This window comes from Solea senegalensis, linkage group LG12, assembly GCF_019176455.1.
Source record: "Solea senegalensis isolate Sse05_10M linkage group LG12, IFAPA_SoseM_1, whole genome shotgun sequence".
Classification (NCBI taxonomy): Eukaryota; Metazoa; Chordata; class Actinopteri; order Pleuronectiformes; family Soleidae; genus Solea; species Solea senegalensis.
Genome location: NC_058032.1, coordinates 4,567,795 through 4,584,022, shown reverse-complemented (window position 1 = coordinate 4,584,022; position 16,228 = coordinate 4,567,795). Strand labels below are relative to the sequence as shown.

At 40.3% G+C, this 16,228-nt stretch overlaps 1 protein-coding gene across 1 annotated transcript; it reads left to right on the top strand.

Annotated features, from left to right (window-relative positions):
* The first annotated feature begins 620 nt into the window (after window positions 1-620).
* smyd5 (SMYD family member 5) lies at window positions 621-8,917 on the top strand. The gene is made up of 13 exons (XM_044041172.1): window positions 621-733; window positions 1,664-1,772; window positions 2,613-2,752; window positions 3,435-3,556; window positions 4,596-4,665; window positions 5,175-5,279; window positions 5,526-5,588; window positions 6,161-6,231; window positions 6,338-6,444; window positions 6,589-6,645; window positions 6,732-6,826; window positions 7,691-7,761; window positions 8,235-8,917. Exons 1-13 carry the CDS (start codon window positions 641-643, stop codon window positions 8,383-8,385), a joined length of 1,254 nt encoding a protein of 417 aa, XP_043897107.1. The 5' UTR covers window positions 621-640; the 3' UTR covers window positions 8,386-8,917.
* Window positions 8,918-16,228: the final 7,311 nt, after the last annotated feature.

Genomic DNA, 16,228 nt, shown 5'->3' with positions numbered 1-16,228 from the left:
TACAGCATAACAAAAATAGCAAAACACATTATTATTTCTATAATTAAGATGTCAAATTATGGTTATTTAGTTGCATTCCTGAACAGAAAATCTTTAGTTTTATTGATCGAATGTTACGCTTGATTAACTTCTGACTTCTCAGAGAAGAAGCCCAGTGAGCCGCCTCAAATGTGGGTATAAAAGGTGAACTCAGTTTGTTATTTACCAAATAAGTAAAAGGTTTCTAAAAGATTATATATGTTCTCTTTTTTATGACAATATTTGTAAAGCATTGTGTATTAAGATAAGACACTGTGCAGCTTTAAGTAACAGGTTTAATGATTAGTTGTTTTCTCCTTTTGTGGATCATTTTCTACTTCACTGACTAAGACCTGATACTGCTTTATGTGTTAAGGGTTAGTTTATTCATTCTACAAAACATCAATATATGTTAGCAGTGAAATACAAAGAAAAAAACATAAACATAAACATTATTTCATTTTATTTTACATTCACTTGTATCTCAGTCTGTGTCCTAATGTTCACGGAAAGAAGAAAGAAAGCTGCTCTTGCAGGCCTCACCAGCAGAGGGCGCTGCATCTCTGCGGTCACACGCGCAAGCGTCTCTGCGAGGGTTCAAAGTTGAGAGGTCGTGACAAACATGGCCGCTCCCGTGGATGACATGTTTTCCCTCTGCGTGGATCCCGGCAAAGTGTCCGCCTGCGTGGAAGTCACATTCATCGACAATGTGAAGGTAAAGCGCGGTGTTTTATTTCAAAACTGACGACCTTTTTCTTTAAAAAAAAAAAAGAGACAGCGGCTCTACGGCGGCGCAGCTGCGGGCGCGTGTCGCCTCTCTGTGCGGCCAACAACACAACACAACACAACACAACACAACACAACCACGTCATCTTCATTTTTATTAAATCATCGCACAATATGTGACAACAATGAGCTGTTGCTGTTGTTCTGTTGTTCAAAACCTCCCGAACTGTGTTTGTATTGGTGTAGTTTGAGTGTTTAAATGAACTGTACTTGATTTATAGGCATTAAATAGCTTTTTTTTTTTTTACATCCTCTGTGTTGGTTTGTGCATGAAATTTTACACTTGTCATCATAAAATGTGACGTGTAATTGTGTAAATGAGGCATGTGTATGACAGGTTATGTGTACAGTTGGTTTATAAAGGCTGATGCATTATTAATATTATTATATCTGAATACATTTGTGAAATAAACAAATGTACAAGTTAAGTATGAAATATATAATGTAATAGGTCACTTAACAACAGTACTTTTCATTTCAATTTGACCATATTTATGTGGAAGTTCATTGGTTCTCATATACGTTTAAACGTCTTGCATTTAACATTAAAAGCCAAAGAAATAAACCAGGTATTATGTGAGATGAAGGGTAATAGCTGTATTCTAAGCATGTCATTGTTGTAAACAGTAGATATTTTATTGGTATTTGCTGTGTATGGCAAGCTTTGTGTTATAGCTTAAAAATATTAAGATATTACTTATAAACCACATCGCGCAGCCTTAAGCCTTTGATTTATATCACGATGCATGTCAATATCAAATGATATAAAAAGTACATCAAATATATTATTATTTTTTGTCCCTATCACGCAGCCCCCACTTGTGTGTAATGTCCCACTTTTTCTCTCTTTCACATTTAGGGGAAAGGTCTCTTTGCAAAGAAGAGCATCAAGAAGGGAGACACCATTTTCATTGAGCGACCTCTCGTCTGCTCCCAGTTCTTATGGAATTCTTTATATAAATATAAAGGTGAGATGCAAACAATGTGCTGCTTTTTTGTCTCTGTCTACTAAAACTCAAGTGTGGTGCTTGGGTCGATGTGGGGGTGACAGTATTGTTTCTTCTTGTATTTACCTTAAAGGTGGGAGAGGTAAGATTAAATGGGAAATAATACAACATTTTAGGGTCTCTTTTTTTTTTTAACAGTTAATGACTTTTGTACATTAATGAACAATGAATCATTGAGTGTAGATCAACAAGGGTTAAAATCATTATGAACTATCAATAACTAAACAAGACAGCTTACCTATAGTACATGTATTATCAATTACTTTGACGGGAATATTGTTTACTGGCATCAAAACGGCGTGAATGATGATGATAGGTTTTCAGTGTAGTGAGTCCCAGGACCCAAATGTGCTGATTTGTACAAGTCCCTCAATAAAATGATGATTTACTGAGAAATTATTGTTAAATTCCTGTTTGATGCTGGTATGTTATGGTCACAGTTAACAGATATACTGTACTAGGGTGCAGTGCCCCCTGTTACCCAGTTTAGAAATAAAACCCTGCATGCTATGTGTATTTTTGGATGCACATAAAATGGCATCAGCATGGTGAGGTGCTGCCAGTTTATTGGGATTTCTTTGCGTTTATAAACCGTTGAACACATGATTACAACTTTATTTTATTTATATTTTATAAAAATATTGTTACATTAGTACATTCACCTGAACTAGAGTGGTGGTGAGCGATTTCAGGCTCAATCCAAATCTTTCATCACAGTTTTGACTGTGGGAACTGGACCATTTCATTAAGAAAGAGATTGTGTTACCTTTGCTCATGTTCTCGTACTGTTTCCTGTTACAGCCTGTGAATTCTGCCTTCGTGCTCTGGAGACGGCGGAGGAGAATGCGAGGAGACTCAGTGGCAAACCTGGACTCAGCCTTCCTCACCCTGAGCTCTGCTGCGTACGACCAGAGCTGCACCAAGCCTGTCCTCATTGTCAGGTTTGCTGGTCTGATCATGAACTGAATGACTGATGTATTTGAAGGAGAAAGTGGTGAAACCAATATTCTGTAAGGCAAGACTAGACATGTATTGACAGGGCATGGTTTTGTGTTCGATGATTTTCCACACTCAGTTATCCATTATAACATTTTGCACTGTAAGTAAAACAGAAAAAAGAAATATAACATTGAATGTAATCTCCCATATGCTTCCTTGTAGTAAATAAATTCAGCTGACTAAATAGGATTTGGAAAGGCACACACCTGGTTATATACGGTCTCACATAATGTAGGAAAGTGCAGCTCTGAACTCATGTATTTCCAGGAAATAACCTAAAACAGACTGTTGAGATACAGAAAAAAATGTAAAATATCTTGTAGTCCGGCTGTGTAAAATCTTGTGTAGGTGTGTTCACGTCTGCTTTATTCAGTCTGGCAGATGTGAAACGTCACCTCTGGCTACAGCACACAATATTTCTCTGATTACATCCACCTCACACAATAGTTGTTGCTAAGCAATGGTTGTTCCCAGTATGTGGTGAAGGAAACGTTGCTGTATTTAGTGGTGCAGCTGTTGAGAGTATTTGTTCCTATGGCAGCATCTGTCACTTAAAATTATTTAAATTTCTTTTGTGTAGGACATTTTCAGTATTTCATAGTCTGAACAAGTGTTTCTCTGCAGGTGATGTACTGCAGCAGCGAGTGTCGACAATCTGCAGCAGACCAGTACCATCGGGTTCTGTGCCAGGGTCCCTCCCAGGAAGATCCAGACCACCCCATCAACAAGCTCAAAGATGCATGGAGGTGAGGCCACAGTGGTACAACAATGTATTGCAGTCCAAGAGATCTGCTCAGTTTTGACGGACAACATTTTATCCAGAGGTAACGATGTCAGGTCCCGTTCTCAAGTTTAAATTGATCAGGGATCAGCAGTGGCAGCTGTGTGTGTTACTTTATTTTTAGTTGCCAGGTTCCTGGTGTAGCTCAGCTGTGGACTGCTTTATTTAGGGCACCACTCATAGTGGAATTAATCTCATATTAACTGTGTTTAATTGGCTACATTTTAATTTGATTCCTTGTTTTGGTCCACTCCAGTTCACTGTGTCCTCGCTGCCCCTGTGAGTGCGAGTGCGCGCGCGCACACACACACACACACACACGATTTTCACACAGTTTGTGAATGTTGCTGTAACTTAAGTTTACAATCAGTGTTTGCACAGAATATACATGTAAACAATGTGGTACTAAACCACAACACATAGAAAAGCAACATTTTCACAAGTTTCTTCCTTTCTAAACTTCAGTCAGGATTGTATATAGTCAAGATACTAGTTTTTTTAACCCTTAGATGCATAAGTGGGGTCCAAAATGACCCCATGGGTTGTTATTCTTCAAAATCTTTTAAATTAAAAGTTTTAAAATGTTCATATTCCAGGTATTCCCCATAAAACATGTTTGTGACATGAGGCCATTTGCATTTCTCTTTTTTTTCTCATTAATTTTAAGAAATTGTTGTTTTTTGTATCACTATTATTTTCCATAAGCGGGGTCAAAAATGACCCCAAGCATCTCCTATGGAAGCTCTTATCAACTTATGACTGTCAGTATAAAGGGTTACCATTGATTCTATTGGAAGAGTGACGGTATGGGTAGGTCATACATTCAAGGGTTAAGTTGTAATATGCTGCTCTGTTATGTTGTTGAATACAAGTATCAGATTAGGATTCTGTATTGGCAGATTCTCAGATTGGATTATTATGTGCCAGTATTTTTTAAACCCATGTGAATGCATTGATCCTGTCTAAAAACAACAACATATATATATTTGTCTCCTCCTCTTCAGGAGTGTGCATTATCCTCCAGAGACCTCGAGCATCATGCTGATGGCCAGGATGGTAGCTGTGGTCAAACAGGTGAGTCAAACTCTGGTCACTTTTTTGTTTAGTGTCACTGATTATTGTAGGTGTTCATTCATCCTGTTTCTGTGCGTCTCTGGGAATAATTGCAGATGTTCACGCGCATAAAAAAAAGACCTCTGTAAAAATAAAAAGACAGCACGTGCTGCATGGAATTAGATTTTTTATTGCCCACTCCACAATATTGCATATACATTAAATTCAAAGTTTATGGGTTTAAAAACCTGGCTTGAAAGCAAAGCAAGGTGGTTGTGAAAATAATTTCTTTCTAAGATGAGAAATGGGGAGTGTTTTTCTTTTGCTTGAAGAGAAAGCGTGTGTATACGACTTGGAATTAAGATGCGGCAACTTTTGATTTCTTATTGTTTCCCAATTAAAATGTAAACAAAATACACTTACTCACACATGGACACCACGAGTACATTAATGTGCACTATAAAATACACCATAAAAACCAGAGTGACATTTAGTATTAACGTATTAATAACGATGATTGCATTTCGCAGGCTAAAGACAAAGCCCACTGGCAGAAGCTCTTCTCTCACTTCTGCAGCCGCGCCGCCAACGAAGAAGAAGAGATCGCACACAAGCTCCTGGGAGAGAAGTTCAGAGTGAGTCACTCACCGCCGCGTTATTTCCGCTGGAAACAGTGAGCTGTTGAGGTGCAAAAAATGTGTCAAGTCAAAGGCAACTTCAAAGACATTATCCTCTCCGCTCTTATGTTATGGGTCAGTGAGCAAAGCAGCACGCTGGAAAACTCTCCCTTGACACATTTTTAATCCCCCGCTGATGCCTGTGATGTGTGTTCTGCTGTTATGTAAAATGGAATCATTCTTTATTTAACTTTGTTTCTGCAGGGGCAGTTGGCCGTGTTACACAGCCTTTTTAAAGCAGCACTTTATGATGACCATCTCAGTCGGGTAAGAACGTCACCATATGTATGATTATGATTATATGTATGTATGATTTATTTTTACTTGACTAAGCATCAGTCATTAATTACATTTTTTTCCAAAGGCTGAACAGCTGCCAGTAATATCTCTGAGGTTGTAACTCAGTGCATATAATAATTAATTACATAATTAATAATAATTACTAATAAGATAATTACTGCAAAGGTTGAAACCAGTATATTTTCTAATCATTTTTGATTGACCAGAGTCAAATAATCCTGAATGGGCTGCAAATAATGACTCAAATGATTGATTATTGTGCTGGTTAAAAGGTTGGGGAAAAGCTTAATGTGTGTTCCGTCAGCAGTGCGCAGGCCCAAAATGTTTAACTTACAATACTGATAACAAAAAAATTAATGTAATTCAACCATTTTCAAAATAGTTCCTAGTTAATTTCCTTTCTTTTTGATTGACTAACCATGAATACGTATGTGTTGTAAACTCCAGACAGAAGAAGTGATGCTGTAGCTGACAGAAACGTTAAGTGAGAGGTGGAATTTTCCTCATATTGATCAGTTAAAGGTGTCATTATTTCACAGTGGTTCACTCCTGAGGGTTTTCGCTCTCTCTTTGCTCTGGTGGGAACCAACGGACAAGGCGTCGGCACCAGGTAAACAAACACCGTCCTCTCCTCTCTTCACCTGCTCCGGATCCCAAACCATCTGTCATACATGTTCTTGTTTTTTTTGTTTTGGTTTTGTCTGCTTCAATTCCAGCTCCTTAAGTCAGTGGGTTCACGCCTGTGATGCACTTGAGCTTGCTGTCCAGCAGAGGGAGCAGTTGGACTCCTTTATTGACCAGCTGTACAAGGACATTGAGAAAGGTCACAGTTTTATCTCAGTCCTGCAACATTTGTGCAGATTTGCACTAACCATTTTATACGAGTGAGTGTAGATCTAAGCACGAGGTCAGCAGTGTGTGTGATGTCTCTCCCTCTCTCTCTCTGTCTCTCCGTCTCTCCGTGTAGAAACGGGAGACTTTCTAAACTGCGAGGGCTCTGGACTTTTTCTGCTCCAAAGCGCATGTAAGTGCACGTGACGTTGTAAAGTGTCACCTTGCCTCGTGACCCCCATTTTTCCCTTCCTCATGCTGCCTTCTTGACCTCCGCAGGTAACCACAGCTGCTTACCAAACGCAGAGGCATCCTTCCCCGACAACAATTTCCTGCTTCACCTCAGTGCCCTCGGTGACATCAACCCGGGAGAGGTCAGCTGACACGACTGGTTGTGGGATGATAAATTCAGGCCGGGGATAGACGAGGCAGAACATCCCTCTCTAGCTCTGTGCGCTCCCTTGTCGGGCAGTATTAGAAGGCTGAGACTTTGAGGATTGGAGTGGGTTTGTCAAGCTGTCGGAAAGATTGAGATGCCTTGCATCTGCGCGGCGCAGTAATGTCATAGCAACAACACTGCTTTTCACAGCAAAGCTCCCCTTTGAAAGCTGGCTAGGGGTGTGTGGGGGGATGGGGGGCCGCTCACATACAGTGTCTAAAAAAGATTGAAAATTACATGGAAGAAGCCAGAGATGCTGGGGGGGAGGGTTTGCACTCCTTTTTCGTGTCCGTCATCACTAAGCAACCGCAACCTGGAAGCAGCAGAGATGACGGAGGTTGCTGCACAGCCTCGATAAATTAATTATGCATTAAAACATCAAAAAACAACCCCTGAACATGGACAGTAGATTAGTTTTTCTTTACCCCACAGCTTTGTCGTTTTATCCACTCAAACTGAGTCTGGAGCTCTGTTTGCATGATGGAGACAAAAAAAGTTGTGACGTGTGATTCATCTTGATGACACGTGCATGGAGAGAGCAGGGATGCCAGGCCACTAACACACTGGGATAATTTGGATAACAGGTGTAGAATGTATGTTTTTAAACAAAGCAACGAGTCGTGTCAATGAAGTTTAAAGACGTAAAACGCCGCGTGAGCAGAAGGAAAGACGTAGGAAAGACAGTATTATGTTTTTGTTTTCTTTGTTTTTTTGGACTAAACCTTAAGTCGCCTTGGCTCGCTAACTTCATACCATTAGCGTTGGACGACTTCAAGTGTTTGCTTTCTCCAATTTCCAGGAGATCTGCATCAGTTACTTGGACTGCTGTCAGCGGGACCGGAGCCGCCATAGCCGACACAAAATCCTGAGGTAAACATTTGTAATCTCTCAGATGAATCACTTGAATGGGGCCTCGCACTGTTGCAAAAAAATCCCATCTGGATCAATAAAAAGCCTCCCAGGCGATAATGGGCAGTCTTGTGGCAGAAATGTTAGGGGTCTGATGGCTGCTCCTGTGCTCGAGCTCTTCATTGATCAACATGATGTCATGTCATCGTTGAATTACACTCCAGTCCTCAGGGCTGAGAGCAAGTTTGTTTTGCAGGTCTTTCAGCTGCATAAAGTTTAGTTTTTTTGCGGGCACCAGCCTCTGCCCCCACACACACACACACACAACAGCTTGAAGTATTAACTGCACCACAAGTGTTAATTACTGTATTAAACATTAATTTGCTTCGGTGCACGGCGGTTTCTTGACAACAGATTTTTCCATAAAACGCCTCTGATTAATCGTTTCCGGGGGTTTTCGTTGACGCGACGCTCGCTCTGTTGTCTTCACACAGGGAGAACTACCTGTTTGTCTGCTCGTGTCCAAAGTGCGTCTCCCAGATGGACGAGCTGGATGTGACATCGGAGGAGGACGAGGAAGAGGAAGGCGAGGCAGAAGGTGAAACGGAGGGCGACGACATGGAAGACGAGATGACGGATGTTTGATGAAAGACTTGCCCACGTTGTTCTCGGCCGCTCTCGTCCCCCGACCACTATGCCAAGGAAGATAGAAAAAAAAAAAGCGGGTTCAAACCATAGATTTTTGCGTTTCACTGCAACTGATCGAGCGTCTTGTTGTAAACACGTTTCACTCACAGGTACATGTATGCAGCGTGTAACATGTTTCTTTTCGTCCGGCTTCACTTAAACACTACAGGGGTTTTAAATCCATCAAAGAGGTTTAAGTGCTCACTCTGACGTTTGACAGTTATAGAATTTCACGAAAAAAAACTGTCGGGATGCAACACAATGTTGTGGGCAAAGTTCAAAATTGAAATCAGGTTTTTGGTCAAGTTTGATGAACTTGTTTTGGACGGGTTTACAGTGTGAGCAGCACCATATATTTTTATTTCACTTATCGTCATGTGAAAAGGCTAGGAACATGTTTGTTTTTTTACATATGGACATTTGATCTTCATTTTAACAAAACTGAGCAATGGATGTGATGCAACTAAGCAAATAAAACGGAATAAATGACTCCTTTTTTAAAATGTCATTTATAGGAAAGCTATTTCATAAAAGTAAGGGCAAACTGTAAAATGTCTTGTTTTAAACCTCAGACATTTGCTTTGGCTGGTGTTTTGTCAAACTGGTGAGATTCATAAAGCTCCCTAGTATTCTATGAAATGAGATTGTGGAATCTGGAAAGGAATATGATCAAATTATCTTTAAAAAATTGGACTCAGTCTTTCTGCAATCCAGAAAATAAATGACAAATAACAAATACAACAACTTCCACCGTCGTCCAACCAACTTTTATTTACCATAAAGAAGAGGCCAAGTTTGTCAGAGAACACCTGGATAGATCAGGACTTCTGGAGCATGTTTTAGAATCCAAAATTGAATTATTTGGACAAAGAGACAAAGGATCTTAGGTCAAAACCAAACTCACTGTCATAAAATCTACTATTTCGTCCTCTTGTCAAAGGATGCTTGAGAAAAATGATCCAAGTGGACTGACAGTGACCATGTAACACGACACATAATAATCCAATAACTCTACTTAAAATCCCAGATGTTTATCTCACTGAGATGCTGTCAGACACTGGTAGATGTTATATGAAACTTTTCACTCAGGCCAAAGACAATAGCTCATCTTTAGAATCATAATCGCGATCTCACTTCCTCAGCAATAATTGGCACAACAGTTCATTTTCTGTTGGTGAGTAAGTGATAAAACATGTGCTTGTTGCTGCATCACGCAGTTACATTACCTTTTATTCATAGATAACAATAAGTCACAACAAATGGTAACAATTGGTTACAAACACAGTTTACAGTAGTTACATGTGGCTTTGATTTGGCTCCAACTGGAAAATGTGGCTTGTGCAGTTTTATATTTCACATGGGGGAGAAGTTTAAAGGCTCTTCTGTCAGTTCCTTTTTCAGATCCACCCCCCCCACCCCCCATTTTTAGATAAATGTTAGTGATTGGCTGTGCAGGGCGGGATTATACACAGTCTATGAATTGGAGGGAAAGAGACGTGAGGTTTCCAGGCCAGAGAACTGCTGTTCAGTGATAATTCTGTGGCTTTGTGACGATGAATGGCCCCCTTTACGCTTCGTTCATGGCTGGTATATAAAGAAACACAGATAAGAGCAGCTTTAAATTCGACTTGAAAGTCGGCACTTTATCCTCGTAAGTTATTGTGTCATTTGAAACCCCAGCGTGCAGGAGGAGTAAAGAAAACATTTTACCTGCTGACTGCACTTCCGTTTGGTGCATTTCAGTAAACTTTTCAACAAAGCCAAGGGATTAATCAAAGGTTAATTGGGTGCTCTGGCGTTTTTGCTCACCGTATAAGTTCCTTACAAGACCGTACGTATTGTATCAAAGCGGCTTTTTAATTTATAACCCACTCTAATGACAGCCCTGTCATAGACGAGGCACGCAGCCAGTAAATGTAGTTTGATCACCTTACTTAATGTATTACAGAGACCTTGAGTGGAAAATTGCTTTGTCAGTAACCATTTGCCCTTTGTGGAAAACAATATTCCAAGCAGCGGTTCCACATGAAAGAAATTGCTAGTGTTGCCCACACAAGAATCGATATCACAAAAAAATGACTGTAATCACAAATCCCAATCATTTCCAGCCACCCTAAGATTGGGAAATATTGAAAGAGCAATCCTGTTGTTTTTCAGTTGACATTCAGCACAGTGGCAAGAGGACAACACGTTGTTATTCAAACAAGAATAATTCAAATATTACAACAGTAGCGAACAGAAGTTTTTTTTTTTTTTCCTACTTTGGCATAAAACACTGAAACTCGACGTCTGTTGAGTTGTTTATCTGGTTTATTCACCTCCTGCCTTTTCTGCAGAAGATTAAACTGTTAAAATATTTGCTCAGTCTGTTCTAGTCAGTCTTAAATTGTCAGTAGGGGTTTTGACTCTTCACTAATAGTTTATTTATTTATTTCTTTTTAATCGTTGCTCCACTACAGGCAGCGTTTTACTGTCGGCACATTTCATATCAGCATCAGTCAGAGAAGTGGATGTAATAAGGTGTTCTCCTGCCCATCAGTCACAGACAGTCACAGTCAAAGTCGTGCATGTACATTTTAATTACAGCCAGCAGATGGAGGATATGATGCATTTGCACCGTTTACATAACCTAGTGCTTCCCAGTTCCTCCCATCATCTATGGTTGACATTTCTCTTTTAACCTTCTCACATTACCACAGTCCCGCTTCCTGGCGTCGATTTCCAGTCCACAAAAAAAGGAATACACACCTGGGATCCAGCATTGCAGGAGGCCGCACCTCTGGACTCATCCTGGAGTTAAAGTTCCCCAACCAGCGGTCGTCATCCTCTGAAGCCGTGCCAGAATTCCTGCAGGAGCACTGTAACTTTGGAGCGTGAACTCGGGGTGCGGCAGCCCGCTGCAGGGGTCGAGCACGGGCAGGCGTTCATATGGCGCAGCATGACTCTTCCATGTTGGGGGGAAAATGGCGAGATCAAAGTGTCCACCCTGGGAGAAAAGGGCTACGTTGGGGCTAATTTGAGCACCAAAGCAGCAGGAAGTGATGGGAATGTTTGGGGGGGGAGGAAGAGAGGGGGCGAGGGGTGAGGATTAACAAAGGGCAGTTATTGCTGTGCAGAGAAAGAGGCTTTTATTCTGACAGTCCAAGTACAAGACCGTCTATATGCATTTCAAAGATCTAAAATGATCTAAAAGTGGCACATGACTGTCACAGCTGAAACAGTTCCTCCCTCGCTTTAGTGAGATAAAAGTCAGCATATTTTGTGTCTATCTTTTAAATGCACGAATGAATGTTTGGCCTCTGCTAAATCACTTCACTTATTAGAGCTTTCAGTTTTTCCAGAAATAATGCTGGCGCAAAGATGAGACTCACCTTTTTTTCCCCCGAAGATATTCGGATAACTCCTGTTTTCCGATGACATTTAATTATACGACCAGTGGTGAAGCACGTTTGAGAAGACCTGGGTTCACGACCCGGTCGGAACAAGGACCTCTCTGCATGGGGTTTGCATGTTCTCCCCGTGTGTGCGTGGGTTTTCTTCGGATTAGGCAAGTTGGACACTCTAAATTGGCCTTGGGTGTGAGTGTGAGAGTGGACGATGGCCTTGGACGTACCCCGCCTTTCACCCTGGGATTGGCACCAGCGACTCTCATGTGGAGAGTGGCGATTAAATTACTGGTCAGGTAGTTTGACTTGAACATCATAATCCTCATTTCTCGCACCTGTTTTTGATTCATATACCGAGGTTAGAGGTGGGCTGTGTTGTTTATGGGCTGCGAGTGTGAAAGTTGTCTCACTGTTTCATGTCGCACGGCTTGAAGCGGGGGAATGAAATGAAAGCTGTTTTCTTCATACCAAAGCAAAAAGGACTCCTCTTGAAAACAGGGGCCCCCATATGGAAACATTCTCCAGACGGCATTAGCGCTGTCCACATCGCTTACCACAATGGATACCACTGCTGCCTTAGAGGGCGGCTGCTCCAGAAGCCGGAATGATGGACGACTCCTCCATGTGAAATCGGACGACCTTAGGTGAAGTTCTTGCACTTTGGCTCACCCTGAATAAAAATAAACAGCGGAGACAAATGCAGTTTAAGAACACAAACACGGGCCGCTGAATGAGCTGCTGGGTTTGAGCTCGGCTAAAATCAAAACGGCACAAATTGTCAGCCGTACCTTCGCCACATGGTCACTGGGGACACTTTTTTTGAAACACTGCGGCTGCACAGTAACCTCGCATTCGTCTTCGGGGAGAAACGTTTAAGACCGCGGAGGCGTCATATAAATCTTGTGGGCCCGGCCTGAGCCAGTGGAACAGAACATGAAGAATTGAGTAGTGAATCATCCAAAGAAGGCTTGAGCATCACAAATGTTACAACAGGCTGTGAAGTCGAACACAGCGTGTTTGTAACTGTCTGACCGAGAGGACTCAAGAGAAAACGCTGGGGTTTGCAAAAAAAAAAAGACAGAGCCTGTCTTTCCTTTGACAAACAAGACTGTGTCTTTTATTTATTTATTTAATTTTTTTGGAAAAAATAGAATAGCTGAACCAGCAATTACTCATCCCGAAAAGTCAGCCATTACTTTATATAGTGTGCGATTTTTTTTCCCCCTCCCAAACAATAGTTCTGTGATTGCAGCTCTGACGGTGTTAATATAAGTCTATACTTTCATTTATTCAGACTGAAATATGTCAACAATTTAAGCATAGACCATTTACAAAAAAACAGAAGGAGTCTTTTGCTTTGCTTTAGGCCAACTCGGAAGTAAGAATATGTTATATAGCCACCAGGGGGCATTTCCATGATAAGATTATGGTTTCAAATGCTAGTTTCTGGTCTTTTTTAATGCCAATTTTGTAAATTTTGGCCCCAGGAAAATAGATGAAGCTCTGTGTGATTGACAGCTGGAAATGTGTTTTAAAACCTGAAGACTATGTCAATTTGTATATACAGTCTGTGGTTTTAAGTCATTAACAGTAACTGTTTCAGGGGAAAGAAATCATCTGTATTCATCCTTGATTTGACATCTTGTGTCACTAACAGGCCTACGTTCTGATCTAAACTAATCTAATCTAATCTGAATATTTACATAATGGATTTGCACAGTCATTGATGGTCCACAGAGGGTGACTCACAAACTTACACACCCTGTGGTTGATGTGGAAGTTTTTATCCTTGTAGTCACTGCTAATAAGCAAATGTTGGCATGATAAATGCCCCAACACTTTGAAGAAACAATATTTAAGTATTAAGTGTCAACAGTTTTTATCATAAAAGCATTTTTAGTCAGATTTTTTTCTACTGTTACATTAGCTCCTAGTAGCATTCATTGAATCAGAAACATTTGTGCGGTCCAGGTTGAAATGTGAGGTCCTTTTTTATTCCTGTAGTTGCAGTTTTAGACCTAGTGTTGCACATGTTACTCTCTCAAACCATTAAGTCCACGGCTTAAACAATTAAAATGAGACCATTGTGCCAAATGTGTACGGGGTCAGCTGTGAATGCACAGATGAATTCTTTCTCTAAGGTCAAGCCCGACGCTCCCCCGGAGACCAAACACGGTCTGACTCATGTAGTGCAAATGAGGCATTTGAAACACTTTGACTATTCAGCTTTATCTCATTTCCACATCTTCTGCAGGACATGCAACACGTCCCATTCTGGACGAGGTTAATGCGTTTTTGACTTTGGCATTTTCAAAGCCTGGAAATCAAAAGGGGTAACAGTATCCAATTATGTTCATCTTATTCTCTCTGGTCAGAGGGACAAATGTGCAAGCAAGATAGCCCGGTTAGATAATAAGGCACTTTTCAATATCGAGAGATTCTTTCATTCTCCGGGCAGCCGGCTGACGGAATAAAAGGTCACCTTCATTACCGGTTACAACGGGAACACAAAAAAGCTAGTTATTAACATTTTAACTCAAGCAGACTTGAATCATCTATGAATACTACTGTAACCACAACAATGAAACACATGGAAATTAATTGCTTTTTCGTTTTTTTGGCAATTTGGTCAAGACAGAAGTTCAGTCAACCTAAATAAAAGCAGTGAAGTAATTTTGACTTCTAATAATAGATATTAAAACATTGCAACATTGAATATGAGTTTGTTTTTTTTACAGTTCCTGCTTCAACGTTCGTTTTATTATTAGAATATCTTCTCTTCAAATAGTAGCAAACAATTAAATCTGCATTGGAAATACACTTCGACGTGAGCAGTATTACACCCAGCGTATTGCTGACGACACTCTGCGTCACCGTAGTTATGCAACAGTTTGTACTATCGGACAAATTCCAGGGGTTTCTGAAAGCTAAGAAGTTGCAAGTCAAAGCCAACGTGTGGCTATTACAGTAATTTCCCTCACGCTGTTTCAGGAAGCCGGCGACTCAGTTACAGGACATGTTATGGTTATTTTATGGTTAAAATACATTTTCATCTATTGTGTCCAGATGGACATTTTGAGGGTTAGGTGTTAAAGGGTTGATAAACCTTACTGCTACATTTCATCTGTCGCCGTTTATAATGAGAGTGGATCGTGTCCGTTCACACTGTTCATTTACAGTTGTCTATCCACCCAGAGAGATAAGACCAAAAGTTTCAATCTTAGTGATGACATTGATGCCCACTAATGTTTTTCAAGAATCAAGTAAGTCTCAGTGTTGTAAAAGACCGCAGGGTGTAGAGGATTGTTTTTAAAGTCTTTACACTGTCAGAAACCTATAAGAAGCTGATGTAATCAAACATTTTGTTTTGACGTATAATGGTCAAAGTATTATCTAAAATCTGATCATTAGTTCATCATCTTCACCATAGTCTCTGAACAATACATGTAGAATGTAGAAATGGAAATTTTATCCCTTTGGCCTTTACATATTGATCTCTTTGTGGCCCCTGTTTTGTGGGCCCCATGAGAATTTTGTCGTCCCATTAATTTGATGAAAATGCCCGCGAGACACAGGAGCCTCTGAATTTAAAAGCAAATGACCCTTCATCTGGAATTTCACTGCCCCGTCCCAACTGGAATTGCCTATGTGTGTGAAAGTGAGCCCCCCCGCCCCAATCACCATATAGCCTCGGGACACACTTTGACCAGTGTGTGTGTGTGTGGGGGGGGGAGAGCCCAGGAATAATGTGTCGAGCAGTTATTTGAGGTCCTCACAACCTCCACTGATTACACATAAAGACCCCAAAGAAGCCATGATTTCACAAGGCTCCTTCAGTGTGCTTTCACTGCAAGACAATAGCAGAACTGTCCAAAAAGGTAAGGACACCACTGAGAATAGTTTAGTAAGTCATCCAAAATGTGACGAAAAAGTCATAGTTAAGAATGTCGTCCAAAATTTGACAAAAAAGTCAAAGTTTAATATGTCTTCCAAAATTTGAAAAAAAGTCAAAGTTTAGTATGTCTTCCAAAATTTGAAAAAAAGTCATAGTTTAATAAGATGTCAAAAGTTTGATAAAAAATGTCATAGTTTAGTAGGTTGTCAAAAATTTGACAAAAATGTCAAAGTACAGTATGCCGTCCAAAATGTTACAAAAAAGTCATAGTTAAGAATGTCGCCAAAATTTGACACAAAAGTCATAGTTTAGTATGTCGTCCAAAATTTGAATAAAAGTCATTCCTTAGTATGTCGCCCAAAATTTGAAAAAAAGTCATTCCTTAGAATGTCATCCAAAATTTGAAAAAAAGTCATTCCTTAGTATGTCGCCCAAAATTTGAAGAAAAGTCATAGTTTTGGACGACATACTATACTATGACTTTTTTGACTCATTTTGGACGACATACTATACTATGACT

What these genes read in the sequence shown, in the direction of transcription:
- smyd5 (XM_044041172.1), top strand. Translation starts at nt 641, where the DNA reads ATGGCCGCTCCCGTGGATGACATGTTTTCCCTCTGCGTGGATCCCGGC. An exon ending in AAGCCTGTCCTCATTGTCAG is followed by an intron (nt 2,753 to 3,434) that starts GTTTGCTGGTCT and finishes GTTTCTCTGCAG; the next exon opens with GTGATGTACTGCAGCAGCGA. An exon ending in AGCCGACACAAAATCCTGAG is followed by an intron (nt 7,762 to 8,234) that starts GTAAACATTTGT and finishes GTCTTCACACAG; the next exon opens with GGAGAACTACCTGTTTGTCT.